This window comes from Miniopterus natalensis, chromosome 13 (assembly GCF_054644295.1).
Source record: "Miniopterus natalensis isolate mMinNat1 chromosome 13, mMinNat1.hap1, whole genome shotgun sequence".
Lineage (NCBI taxonomy): Eukaryota > Metazoa > Chordata > Mammalia > Chiroptera > Miniopteridae > Miniopterus > Miniopterus natalensis.
This window is the reverse complement of record NC_142093.1, coordinates 2,625,481-2,637,972: the sequence shown is the minus strand read 5'-3', so window position 1 is coordinate 2,637,972 and position 12,492 is coordinate 2,625,481. Positions and strand designations below refer to the sequence as shown.

Genomic DNA, 12,492 nt, shown 5'->3' with positions numbered 1-12,492 from the left:
ATTCCCTTTCCCCAACATACTAATTCTGTTCAAATTCTCGTGTCTGCAAACGTCGCCTCCTGATTTGGGGAGTCAGCACTGTCACTGTGCCACGTTAGGACAGGGTGTCAAGTTCACACACGGTGGGGTGGGCCGGTGCGCTTTCTCAGGAGGTTATTACTCTACTCCCATTTCCACAGGCAGAGATAGTCCCCGCCCCCCCCTTGTTAAACGCGGTTTGAAACATCTTCAGTCCAAAGCGCTCGGAAGCATTTGCAGTTCACTTGTAAACTCCACGCAGCGCGCCTGGCCTCCAGCTCCGCCTGCCTCCCTGACAGCACCGCCAACCCAGAACCGCCGAGCAAACGGACACACGACGCGTCACTTTACACTCAGACCGGCTGCGGGGAGCCTGCGTGGGCCTTTGCAGCCGCCGAAAACAGACCACGTGGATCCACCTGCTGTCGGTGGAAAACTAGGTGCGGGGCTCCCTTCCTCCTGCTCCGCTCGCTGCAATCCTAATCGGTAACTCAGCTGCTGGTAAGATTAGCCGTGTGCCCGATAATTTCTGGTTTTATAGGTTTAGTTTACAAATTACACCCCGGGGCCTTTTCTCTTTGAAAGCCCCACTTTTGTTCCTAATCCACTCTCTTCAGGCTGAGTTTCAGGCTTACGTAAGGGGGAAGGGGCGGACCCCACACTCGCACGGTGCCGCAGGAGGATGCCCGCCTCCCTACCTCCTGGACGCCTTCCTTGAAGGGCTCCGAGAAGGTGGAGTCCGGAGTTCGCCTCTGCGCGTTCGGGGGCTGGGCGCCCGAGCTGAACTGCTCGGGGTTGAGGCTCCGGTCGAAAACCACCACCCGCTCGGCAGGCTCAGGGTGATACACTGCGGGCGGGATCCCCACAGCGAAGCCGTGGGGCTGGGTCTCCGTCTTGATGGAGTGGGTGGGCATCGTTGCTATGGAGACGGTGACTGTTGTATCGGGAGCTGCGAGGTGGCCTCTCTTGTCGACGCCCAGCTGGTTGCCGTGGGGAAGGACGATATTAAACGGCACGTTTTTCAGAACCTGCACCCTGTTTTCTCCGGCAGAAACGAGGGGCGGCTCGGGCACGTTTGGCACGCTGGTTCTTTAAGAAGACAAACAGAGCAGTTTCAATGTGAACACAGCCCTCTGACGATTTTTACTTTTTAATTGTATTTATTTATTTTCAATCCTCACCCAAGGACATGTTTTATTGATTTAGAGAGAGAAGAAGGGAGACAGAGACAGAGGAACATCAATGTGAGAAACACTTATCGGCTGCCTCCCATACGCACCCCACCTGGGGATCAGATCCAAAAGCCAGGTGTGTGCCCTGCCTGGGAATCGAACCCACAACCTTTTGGTGCACAGGACAGTGGTCCGACCAACTGAACCACCCGGCCAGGGACAATTTTTATTTTTCTAATGGCACTGGGCCGCTGGGTCCCGTGCAATAATTATAATACACTTGGTAGAAATGAAAGAAATAGAAAATGCAGGACAACCCATGACGGCCTTAGACTTCATAGTTACAGGTCAAATGAAATCCAAACGTATTTTTGAGTTTTGAATACTGAAAACTCAGAACTCTCCTCTATTACACTTTACTTTTTTTTTTTTTAATATATCTTTATTGATTTCAGAGAGAGGAAAGGAGGGGGAGAGAGAGAGAAACATCAGTGATGAGAGCGTCATTGATCGAGCCCACAACCCGGGCCTGTGCCCTGACCGGGAACCGAACCCCGATCGCCTGGATCCTAGGTCGATGCTCAATCGCTGAGCCATGGGCTACACTTTACTTTCAATAATTCTAATAAATTACCAAGTTTTACTAGAGCCCTGAAGCTACTAACATGGTTAGCTGGGTCTGTCTAGTATGGTGGCTCTCATACAGGCTCTAGAGTCTGGCTCAAATTTGGTGTGACCTTGAGCTGGTTACTCCACCTCTGAGTAACTGCTCACCTGTGAAATGGGGACAGTGGTGTCTGTCCTCACGAGGCTGTGTCAGGGTGAATGAGTCAACGCCCTGCCGTGTGTAACAATGCCTCGCACCCAGGGCTCAAGAACTGTGCGCTGTTATTACTGGGCCACCTGTGTTCCCAATACTTATACTTCTTTGACTTTCTCTTCCACCATAAGAGCACCTATGATTACACTGCACCAGTAGATATATTTGCATAAAATCACTTTTGCTTTAATAAATACCCTAGGAAATAGAAGATGATTCTAGTCCAGGGTAAAATTAATGAATTTTCCAAGCGTCCTCGAATCATTTAGGCTCTTTTTTATTTTTAATCTCCACCTGAGGATATTTTTTTCATTGCTTTTCTGTTTTTTCTTTTTTAAAAAAAATATATTTTTATTGATTTTAGAGAGAGGAAGGGAGAAGGAGAGAGATAGAAACATCAATGATGAGAGAGCCATTGATCTGCTGCCCCCTGCACGCCCCCAACTGGGGATGGAGCCCACAACCCGGGCATGTGCTCTGCCTGGGAATCGAACCCTGATCCCCTGGATCCTAGATCAATGCTCAACCGCTGAGCCACGCCCGGCTGGGCTCCAATGCTTTTCAAAGACAGTGGAGGGGAGAGGGAGAGAAACATCGATGTGAGAGAGACACACCGATTGGTTGTCTCCTGCTCGTGCCCTGACAGGGGCGAGGGATCGAGCCTGCAACTGAGGTACATGCCCTTGGCTGGAATCGAACCCAGGACCCTTCAGTCCAAGGGCCAATGCCCTAGCCACTGAGCCAAACTGACTAGGGCCACAGGGCAATTTTAAAGGTATATTTAAATTTTCTTTTCATGACTATAAACTCAAACCTTAATTTAGTTTTCTGAAAGTTTTAACATAGAATATTTAAAAAAATACCTTTAACAGGAGTTTGGAATACAGTTGAATTTGCTTTATTAAGGTTCGCTTAGATAGTTATTCAAGATCACCGGTACTCAGCTTTTTTTAATGGACCCCACCACTGCCGTAAGCCACATCCTTAAGGGAACATCAAAGACAAATAAGCGAACACGTTTGTGATCACTGAAAACACTCCTGTGGGGGGAGAAAGTTCTCGCTTTGCTTTCTAGAAAAGGCAACCACGTCTAAAGGAGCTGGTGACTCCTCAGAGCAACAGAATCATCACCGGTGAGAGGCAAAGCAGTAATGAAATGTCAGTTTAGACAGCCAGAGTCCAGCCTACCTCTCTTCCTCTTGTACTGGTTCACTGGAACAAACTCCCATCTTACCGTCACAGACACCTGGCATTTTTCAAGAGGCCTGCTTTAGGCTTGCGCCAGACATTACCTTTTGCTGTGATCGCCCTCTGGGTGCTCAACTTCAGCCTTTGCGGTTGACGACCTTCTCTCTCGAGGAACCTGAGATATTAACACACATGGTGACAATCTGACCCTTACTCAGCGACGCACAGGTTCCGCCTCCTGCCGCCTCCCGAACGCCAGGCTCCGGGGCAGCAGGACAGATGGCACAGCGTCTGCCCTCAAGAGCTTCCAACCTGGCCACCAGGTGCATATGGAAAAACCAACTATCACTTCGCTGTCAAACAGACCCAGGGCATCCCAACACTTACTGTCACTGAGTTTGGGTTTCATCTCTTAAAAGAAATAGCTCTGCCCTGGTTTATGCAGGTAAATGGGGAAAAGGCATTACTGAACGCACATCTGGGCGCGTCCGGCTTTCTTGCTGCTCCTCTCTGCTACTTTTCCTTTCAGATCAAATGCAAAATCAGAAGGATCAGCTGTGTTCACAGAGCACCCCCAAGATCCAAATGCTGGTTTCCAATGATACATTTCTTTAGACACTGGGGATTATTATGGCCCATCATCCAAAGGACAAACGGAACTCAGTGAGCTCCGTTCCTTGTCCGATTCTGCTCTCCTCTGCACGGGAGGCGACCACAGGCAAACATCGCGGGGACACTGCGGACCTCAGCCAGCTGAGGCGTGCTCCCAACGTGTGCGCCAACCCTGCTAAGATGTTTGAAACTTATTTTACCCTTAAAGGAAAAAAAATGTATTTTTCATGCATTAATAATGTGCTTTTAAATCTTTACCAAGGTTGTTATGTAAAAATGACTGGTGGTTATACCTGAAAAATGGAAACAAATAAGTTGGTTCATTTAAAAACAAACAAACAAAAAACCCTACACTTATCAAAAGAAGCTTGACACAGAGAACTGCTAAGATTGCCACCCTTAATGAGCAGACAGGAAAACTGATCTCCTCCTAAGGTGTAAAATACCTTTAGGACCCTTTATTTCACACACACACTGCAATCAGTATCATTAGTCAGTCTTTCTGGCACTAAACCTGTTGGTTTCCTCCCACTCTCAAGAGTTTCAGTTACAAATATGTAACTTCAAACTTCATAATTAATACTTAGGAAGAACTCAGGGTCTTCACACTGATTGAGTCAATAAAACAAGCCATAAAAAGAACAGATTATATAATAAGTTCTACTTCAAAGGAACCTTAGTGGCCGTACTTCCCAGACAAGGTTTCTTGCAGCCTCACTAGTTACTACACAAGTTTCCATTCATATTCAAAGAAAAAAATACCTCGCTCTCCGAAACACAAGTTGACCACACGACCTCGTATCAGAAAATAATTAAACCTTTTGTTTAGGTCCCACCCTAATTTTGATATCAAATTATCCTCTTTGCTTTTTCCCCTCTGCATTATTCTTTTCTTTTTTTTAACCCTCACTTGAGGATATTTTTTCCATTGCTTTTCAGAGGGAGTGGGAAGGGAGAGAGAGAGAGAAATGTCGATGTGAGAGACACACATCGACTGGTTGCCTCCCACACATACCCAACCAGGGCCGGGATCCAGCCTGCGACTGAGGTACGTGCCCTGGGCCAGAATCGAACCCAGGACCCTGCAGTCCAAGGGCCGACACTCTAACCACTGAGCCAAACAGGCCAGGGCTCTGCATTTCTTACATTCGGGAAGGAACTCAGGGCCCGACTATAACAAAAGGCAGGCAAATGGCCAACCTAAGGGAAAGTATTAAGGAGTTGATTATCCTGTTATTTTAAGTTTTCTACAGGTTTGGAAGTTTTCAAAACAAAAAGGCGGCAAACATGAACTTAACACGTAGCCATCCTCACGTATCTGCTGAGGAGAGTCCAGCAAGCGGGGCCCATTCCTCGGGAGACCCCATGGCACACCCAAGAGGACAACCTGGGCACAAACCAGACCAGGCCTGACGTCCTGGCGGCAACACACACTAGCTGTGGGACCTGAGAACTTATCTTTCTCATCTGCAAACCAGGGGTAACGCCACAAGGATCCTGCAGGGACGCGTCGGAAGTATCACGCATGCTGTGAGCAGGTCTAGCACAGTCTAGGTGACCGGTAAGTGGCAGCTAGCATCACTAGGACAGCGATACAGCGATGACGATACAGGGCAGTGTGTCATGTCCTGAACACCACGTGAACCTCCAGGCAGAGGAGAGACTCTCCTTAATGAAGACTCATCCAAACCTCTAGCAACAGGCAACAAAAAATATTCTGATCTCGGAACTAGAAAGTCCAAGACTAGAAAATACCGTGAGCTTGTTTTTCATGAATCCTACAACCCAGTCCAATCCAATCCAAGGCTTTACATCATTCCGGGGAAAGGGGATCACTCTGACTACCCAGGGATGCGCCTCCGCCACCCCGATGGCGCTAAGAACTACCTTCGGTAAAACGTTCAGTGTCAGTAAGACGCATCCCCCATCCTGTCCTTCCTGACGGAGCCAGAGCAGCCGGCTGCTTCTCACGTTTGAAAAACAACCCTTTGATTCTACGATCTCGGATCTTCAGCTTTGAACCAGAGCAATTCAAAGTGCTCATTAAACTATTTATAGTCACTACACAAGCAACCTGCGCTACATCCTACCGGCAAATTACTGTTTTACACGGGGGCAGTGGAAGGGGCGGCGGTCCTACCTTGTAATAGTCGTAGAGCAGGCCCAGCGCGGCCGCGCTGTCCTCGTCGCCGTTGATGCTCATCATGGCTTTGGTGGCCGCGGTGAGAGGGTTTTCCAGGAAGGACTTCCAGGCCTCGTCCTCGCTCGTGTAGGAGCGCCGCTGCGGGTAAAGTGCCTCATTCTGAAGAACCAACACCGGCCGTTTGCTTCGGAGACATTTAAGAAACATGTATAAACATATGTATTCCTTCTGCAAGGCATCATAAGCTCGCTTTTAAGAAGAGCCAAACGGCCCGGCCGGCGTGGCTCAGCGGTTGAGGGCCGTCGACTAGGATCCGGGAGACCGGGGTTCGATTCCTCATCAGGGCACACGCCCCGGGGGCGGGTCGGCCCCCAGCAGGCGGCGTGCAGGAGGCAGCCCATCAGTGACTCATCATTGATGTTTCTCTCTCTCTCCCTCTCCCTTCCTCTCTCTGAAATCAATAAAGATATATTTAAAAAACAAAACGAAACAAACAACCAATTCACTGATGTTCCAATAAAATAGTCCATTGTTTCCTCAGTGACTCTATAAAGTAAATCAAGACAAGAGCAGAAGACAACTCAATCGCAGGCCAGTGGGTCACCCCGTAAGATATAAGGTATTTAGGCTGCCAGAGGAGCTGCAGTTAACCTACACATGCAACCCAGGAGGTACCATCTGGCAGGAAAATTCAGCTATTCCAACACTTCACATAAGCAAACACCAAGGCCACAGTAAGGCCACAGAGAACGCCGACTCTCTCCAGACACAGGCAACCAGGCCGTACCCTCCTAAAGGGAGCACGTACGGTTCAGTCTTCACCCTGCCACACGTTACTTCCCTTCCTCCCGCTGGTTCCAGGCCTTAAAACCCTTCCCGCAGCCAAATGAGCAGGGGAGGAGGGGGCGGGAGGAAAAGGGAGACTTGGTTTAATCCTCCGGGGTATATGAGAAAGTTAGAGTATTCTACTGATTACCCGCAGATTGAGCATGGAATGTGGCCAAAGGGGACTGTAAATCAATAAGGAGGCATAATTTTCTGGCCCGGGGAGGGAGTGAACTGTTTATCTTAGAGATAAACACTTGAGAATCTACAACAATAAATGAAGCCACTGAACAAAAAGGTTTTTACAAAACTAGGAAGGAGAAATCTGTTTGTTTGTTTTTTTAAAAAAAATCTCTACCAGTCTTCCACACGGCCCAACAACGGTTTCCTCTCAACAGTGTAGTTTGGTGGGAAAAATCCAGAAAAATCAACGTGGATCTTAGTAAACTCTCACAGAAGATTTGACTTAAAAGATTAAAGCAAACATTACTGATTCCAAAAACGTGAAATGCAAACAGTCTCAACAACCGTTCAGTGGGTACTATTTAGTAAGTCAATAACGAGAGAAAGTGGAACACTAACTCCAGCGAAATGAAGTGGTTTTCTTTCTTTTTTTTCTAAGGAAAAAAACTGAAGTGTTCAGAACCACTCTGAACGATCGCTATTCTGACAAGCCAACGTAAGGATCAGTTCTCATTGCAACACACAGACGAAATATGTAAATTGCCTAAAGGTGACCTACCCACTCTAAAAGTGAATGTAGAAAGACTGACTGGTTATCTTTTCAAGTAATCAACAAAGGTTAGGGTTTGGCAGTCACCCAGGCCCTTTAAAAACAGACACAGATTTTTTTTTTTTTAAAAAAAGGAGAGCGTCTTTGAAAAAGGGGACGGGAGGAATCCAACAACTTAATTTATCTCCGTCAAAATTAAGTCGTATTTCAAAGGCAGTGTTTTCACGCATGTCTAGGCATCAAAGTTTACATCTGGAGGAAAAAGGAGACTCGGGACGGTGCGCTGTTGGAACAGAGACGCAACGGGCTGCTGAAAAGAGGCGAGGGAACGAAACGCGCAAGGGGCACCGCCGGTGCCATCGGGCACAGGGCATCGGGCAGCTCCTGAACCAGCGGGTGCCTTTTGGGGTGACTCGCTGGTGCTACTGCTAATTATTAATAGCGCTAATAGCTACTTTCAAAGGGCGATGACAGCCCTTGGCTCCTTCAACCCCCGTAGCGCCGGCTGCTCGGCTTCCCATCTCCCACGCGGGCCCAGATCCGAGGGGCAGCAGAAGGTAGAACAGCTTTTTTCGCAAATCGTTCTGCCTGCGATCACCCCGAAGGTGTCTTGCGTTTCCCAAGTGTGCCTAAGGCCGAAATGTCAGCGTTGGAAACCTGCCTTATCTGAGCCGCATGTTGAGAAATAAATATGACACAGGCCGCCTCTGTGCACTTCCTCATAGGACAGGCTGTCGCCAGTGCCCGGGGCGTCAGCGCCTCGGGGGCGCCCGGCCCTCCACCCGCGGTCTCCCCAGCGCTGCCCACGCTGTGTTTCAGAGACGATCCCACCGCATATTCCGCAGCACACGGTGGCTCTGCGTGGGGCGTCCCGCGTAAACCCCTCCCTGCGCATCCAGGCGGCGGGCGCGCTGGCACAGCCTGATTCGGGTGGGTGCGATTTGTGGTTTTTTGTGTATTTTTAAAAAAATTTTTTGGGACAATTTTACCATCACAGGGGAGTTGCCAAGGAAGCCCAGCGCTACGCCTCGCAGGGTCCCCTAGCTTAGCGCCCGATGTCGCCCTGCGCCGGGCGGAACAGTTGGAACCTCCGGCCGGGGCGCGGGGGCCGGCGCCTGGGGCAGCGTCGCGCGCGGGAGCCCCCCCGCCGTCCCCGAGCTTTCCCACGGCCCCAGCCGGGCCCCACCCGCGGCGCAGCAGCTCCCGCAGGGTCCCCTCCCCGCGCGGCCGGCGGGGTCCCCTCCCGGATCCTCCCCGGTCCTCCTCGATCCTCCCCGGTCCTCCTTGGTCCTCCCCAATCCTCCCGGGTCCTCCTCGATCCTCCCGGGTCCTCCTCGGTCCTCCTCGATCCTCCCCAATCCTCCCCGGGCCTCACGGGCGCGCGCGGCGGGACCCCCGGGGGCGCCGCCAGCGGCTCCCGGCTCCCGGCGCAGGAGCAGCCGCCCGACCCGCGGGGGCGCCGCGCAGGGTCCGCGCGCTCGGCCCGCAGCCCTCGAGGCCCGCGCCCCGAGCACCGGGGGGCAGAGCCCGGGGCGCCCGCGCGGTCTCCCCCCGCCCCCCGCGCCGGGGACGCCGAGGTGGGGAGGGGCGCGAGGGGGCCGCAGAGCCCGGTCAGTCCGCGAGGCCAGGGCGCCCCTCCCCGGGCCCCGCGGAACAAAGGCGGGGAGCGCGGGGGGCGGAGGCCGCGGGGGGAGCCCGTCTCCCGGGGCGCGCGACCCCGCCGCCCCCCGGCCCCGGCCCCGGCCCCGCGGCAGGTGCGCCGGGCCGGCCGCGCACTCACTTGTCGTAGTCCTGTGTCATCGCGCTCGCTCGCCGCGGCCGGGCCGCAGAACTGGACTTTCGGGTTGGGACGGTGGCCCGACTCGCGGGAGGCGGCGGCGGGTCCGGAGCGGCAGCCCCGACGGGTTGGGTTCGCTTTTCTCGCTCTGAGCCGGTCCGCGCGGGCTGCGCGCCCTGGGAGCCGGGCTCGGCCGCCCATTGGCCGGCGCCGGGGCGGGGCCTCGGGGACGGGCGGCCCGCGGCGCCGCCTGATTGGCTGGGGCGCGGGCGCGGACGGGGTGCGGGGGCCGGGGCGCGGGGACCGAGCCGCGTGCGGGGGGCGCGCCGGGCGCCGGGGCCTCCTTCCCGTCTCGACCCGCGCGGTCGCGCTGCGCTCCTGCGCCCCTGCCCCCGCGCCCCTGCCCCCCTGCCCCCTGCCCCTTGCGCCCCTGCCCCCGAGCCCCCGCGCCCTGCCCCTTGCGCCCCTGCCCCCGAGCCCCCGCGCCCTGCCCCTTGCGCCCCTGCCCCCGAGCCCCCGCGCCCTGCCCCTTGCGCCCCTGGCCCCCTACCCTTTGCCCCCCTGCCCCCGCGCCCCTGCCCCCCTGCCCACTGCGCCCCTGTCCCCCTGCCCCCCTGCCCACTGCGCCCCTGCCCCCCGCGCCCCCGCACCCCTGCCCCCTGCCTCTTGTGCCCCTGTCTCCTGCGCCCCCGCGCCCCCGCCTCCGCGCGCCCACCCGGGGCGGCCGGGCGCCGTGTCCGCGCTCTGCCCGCCGTCGCGCCCTCGGCCGCCGTCCTGCGGGTCGGGCCGGACCGGGCCTGGCGCTGCCTTCCCGGCGCTGGGCGCCCTCAAGACGGAGCCTCCCCGCCGCCCGCCGCCCGCCGCCCGGCTCCTTCCCGCCGGAGCCTCTGGGCGCCCGACCTCCTCCCGCCCCCGTCCCCTCTCTGTCCGCGTCCCCGCGCTTAGGCGGCCTCTGGCTCCCCCCCCCCAGGTAGCTCAGATGTCGCCCTCCTCGCCCTGCCCACCGCAGATGTCCGGCTTCCCAGCCTCGTGGTCATCCACCTCGCAGTGTCCACTAGGGGCCAGGCCCTGGACCGCGGCCCCAGCCCCCTCACCGACGTTTCCCTGCCGGCGGGGGCCAGGGTGGGCCCTGCTGCGTGGGGGCGTCAGCCTCGCCCCTCACTGCTGGCCCCCACCGTCCCCCACGTCTCATCCCTGCCTACCTCCCCCTCACCCCCAGAACCCCATCTGGAGGTCACCTGCCCTCCCCTCCTGTCCCCTCCCGTCCCCTCCCCTCCCCTCCCGTGCTCCGGGCCCAGGCTCAGCTCCCTCCAGCCGCCCTGTTGCGGTCTCACTCTTACCACCCCAATGCCATCCGTTTCCACCCCTGCCCCAGGCCCAAAGCGTCCTTCCTGAGGATAACACCTGCCCGGTCGGTCAACAATATTTATTGAGAGACCCACTATATGCCCGACGCTGGGGACAAGCCAGTGAACAGCACGGACAAAACCCCTTCCTCCAGCATCCTACTTGGGGTAACAGACCATTGAAAAAAGAAGTCGATTATATGGCACCTGAGAAAGCGACAAGTTGTGTGGGGGGAAATAAAGCAGAGCAGGCCCCCGAGGAGCAAGGGGTGGAGTCTGGGTTGGACTTGAGGGAGAGAGGCCTTCAAGGGGGTGGCAAAGGGGGTCCAGGCCCAGGGTCCACAGGGCCGCAGAAGGTGGGGCAGTGAACAGCAGACCAGGACGGCTGGAGGGAGACAGAGCAGCCGGACAGGACGTGCAGGCCTTTGTACGGACTTTGCTTTTTGCTGAGAAAGAGGAGTTGGATTCGGGCAGTGATGTGGTCTCTCGTCTCTGCGTAACCTGGCTGCTGGGTGGTGGGGGGACCAGGCCAAGGGTGGCAGAGCGGAGGGGTGAGAAGGGGTCAAATTCTGGATCCTGAGAACTGGACGTGGAATGTGAGAAAAACAGGAGAGTCCAGGACAAAGACAAGGTTTCCAGTTGAAAGCTGGAAGGAACGATTTGCCCTCGTTGAGATGGGGAGACTGACTGCAAGCACAGGTCGGGGGGAGGTCAGGAGTCCCATTTTGGACCTAAGTTCAAGATTTCTGTTAGAGATCCAAGTGGATGTATCAGCGGACATTTGACTATGAGTCTGGAGTCCAGGGGAACGTCTGGGCCGAATGGACATTGGGGAGACATCAGCACAGGGATGGAATTGAAAGCCTGGAGACGGGGCGAGTCTCGCCAGCGGTGAAGGAAGAAAGAACAGGGCTGAGGCCTGAAGAAGAGGGGCCAGCGGAGGAGGTGGGAAAGGGGGAGTCACCCCCACAGGAGGAGCGTGGAGGCCTGGGAGCCAGGAGGGGAAAGGACTCTGCAGGAGGGCGAGGTCAGCGGGTCACGTGCTGCCAGGAGGCCAACTGCGATGGGGATTTAGCTAGCGACCTGGAGGCCACCGGGCCTTTGCTCAGCTCTAGCTGTCCCTCCTCTACTCCTGTTCTCCAGGCTGCTTGGGACCTAACTCAGCAACCAGACGCTTCTCACGTTCCGTTTCTGTCCCTAAGCCTGGGTGCAAGGCCGGAGCACCGAGCCTGTTCTTTTCTCTTATTCACTGTTTTTCATTGGTTTGAAGAAATTGTATTTTTAATGACGTCTTTTAAGAAAAATATTAAGTAATAGTCTGGGTGGCCCATCGGTATGTGCTGCGGGAGTGACTCACGCTGGGAAACAGCATCTCTTCCCTGTTCTTCCTCGAATCCACCTCAGATGTGGCCAGAGTAACCTTTCTAAAGCACAAATTTTAGATCGCGTCACCCTGTCCCACCCAAGATAAAGTTGGGACTCCTTAGCCGTAGAAGAGCAGCTCCGTCTGCCCTCTGCAGTTCTGCTCCTTCCCCGAGCTGCTCAAGCTAAGGCCCTCCCGCCCCCAGCCCCCTCCCTTCCCTTCCTGCTCTTCAGGCACCATCCAACCTTCCAGGCTCAGCAGGACTCCCCACCCCCCACGGGGCCTCCCTGACCCGCCAGGCTGGGCTCGGTCCTGCGAGGACCACCCACATCACCCCACTGCCACCTTTTCCGCGCCCGGTCCCCGCACGCGGCTTTCTGTTTGTGTCGGTCTCCTCTGTGGTGGGAGCTTGTCAGGAGAGGGCAGGGATTGTACCGCTTTCGCCTCCCGGTGCACATGGACAACATCCAGCAGGGGAACACGGGGTGGGCACGG

The 12,492-nt window shown here is 55.4% G+C and overlaps 1 protein-coding gene across 1 annotated transcript in view; it reads right to left on the bottom strand.

Moving 5' to 3' along the window:
* The window catches only part of GRHL1 (grainyhead like transcription factor 1), a 40,628-nt gene extending 31,228 nt beyond the window's left edge, over window positions 1-9,400 (bottom strand). Inside the window, exons 1-4 of the mRNA XM_087823335.1 lie at window positions 9,292-9,400; window positions 5,951-6,137; window positions 3,303-3,373; window positions 717-1,107 (exon numbers count right to left, since the gene is read on the bottom strand). Coding sequence (XP_087679461.1) covers window positions 717-1,107; window positions 3,303-3,373; window positions 5,951-6,137; window positions 9,292-9,311 — 669 coding nt within the window. The 5' untranslated portion in view covers window positions 9,312-9,400. The remainder of the gene's footprint in view (window positions 1-716; window positions 1,108-3,302; window positions 3,374-5,950; window positions 6,138-9,291) is intronic.
* Between the last annotated feature and the right edge of the window lie 3,092 nt (window positions 9,401-12,492).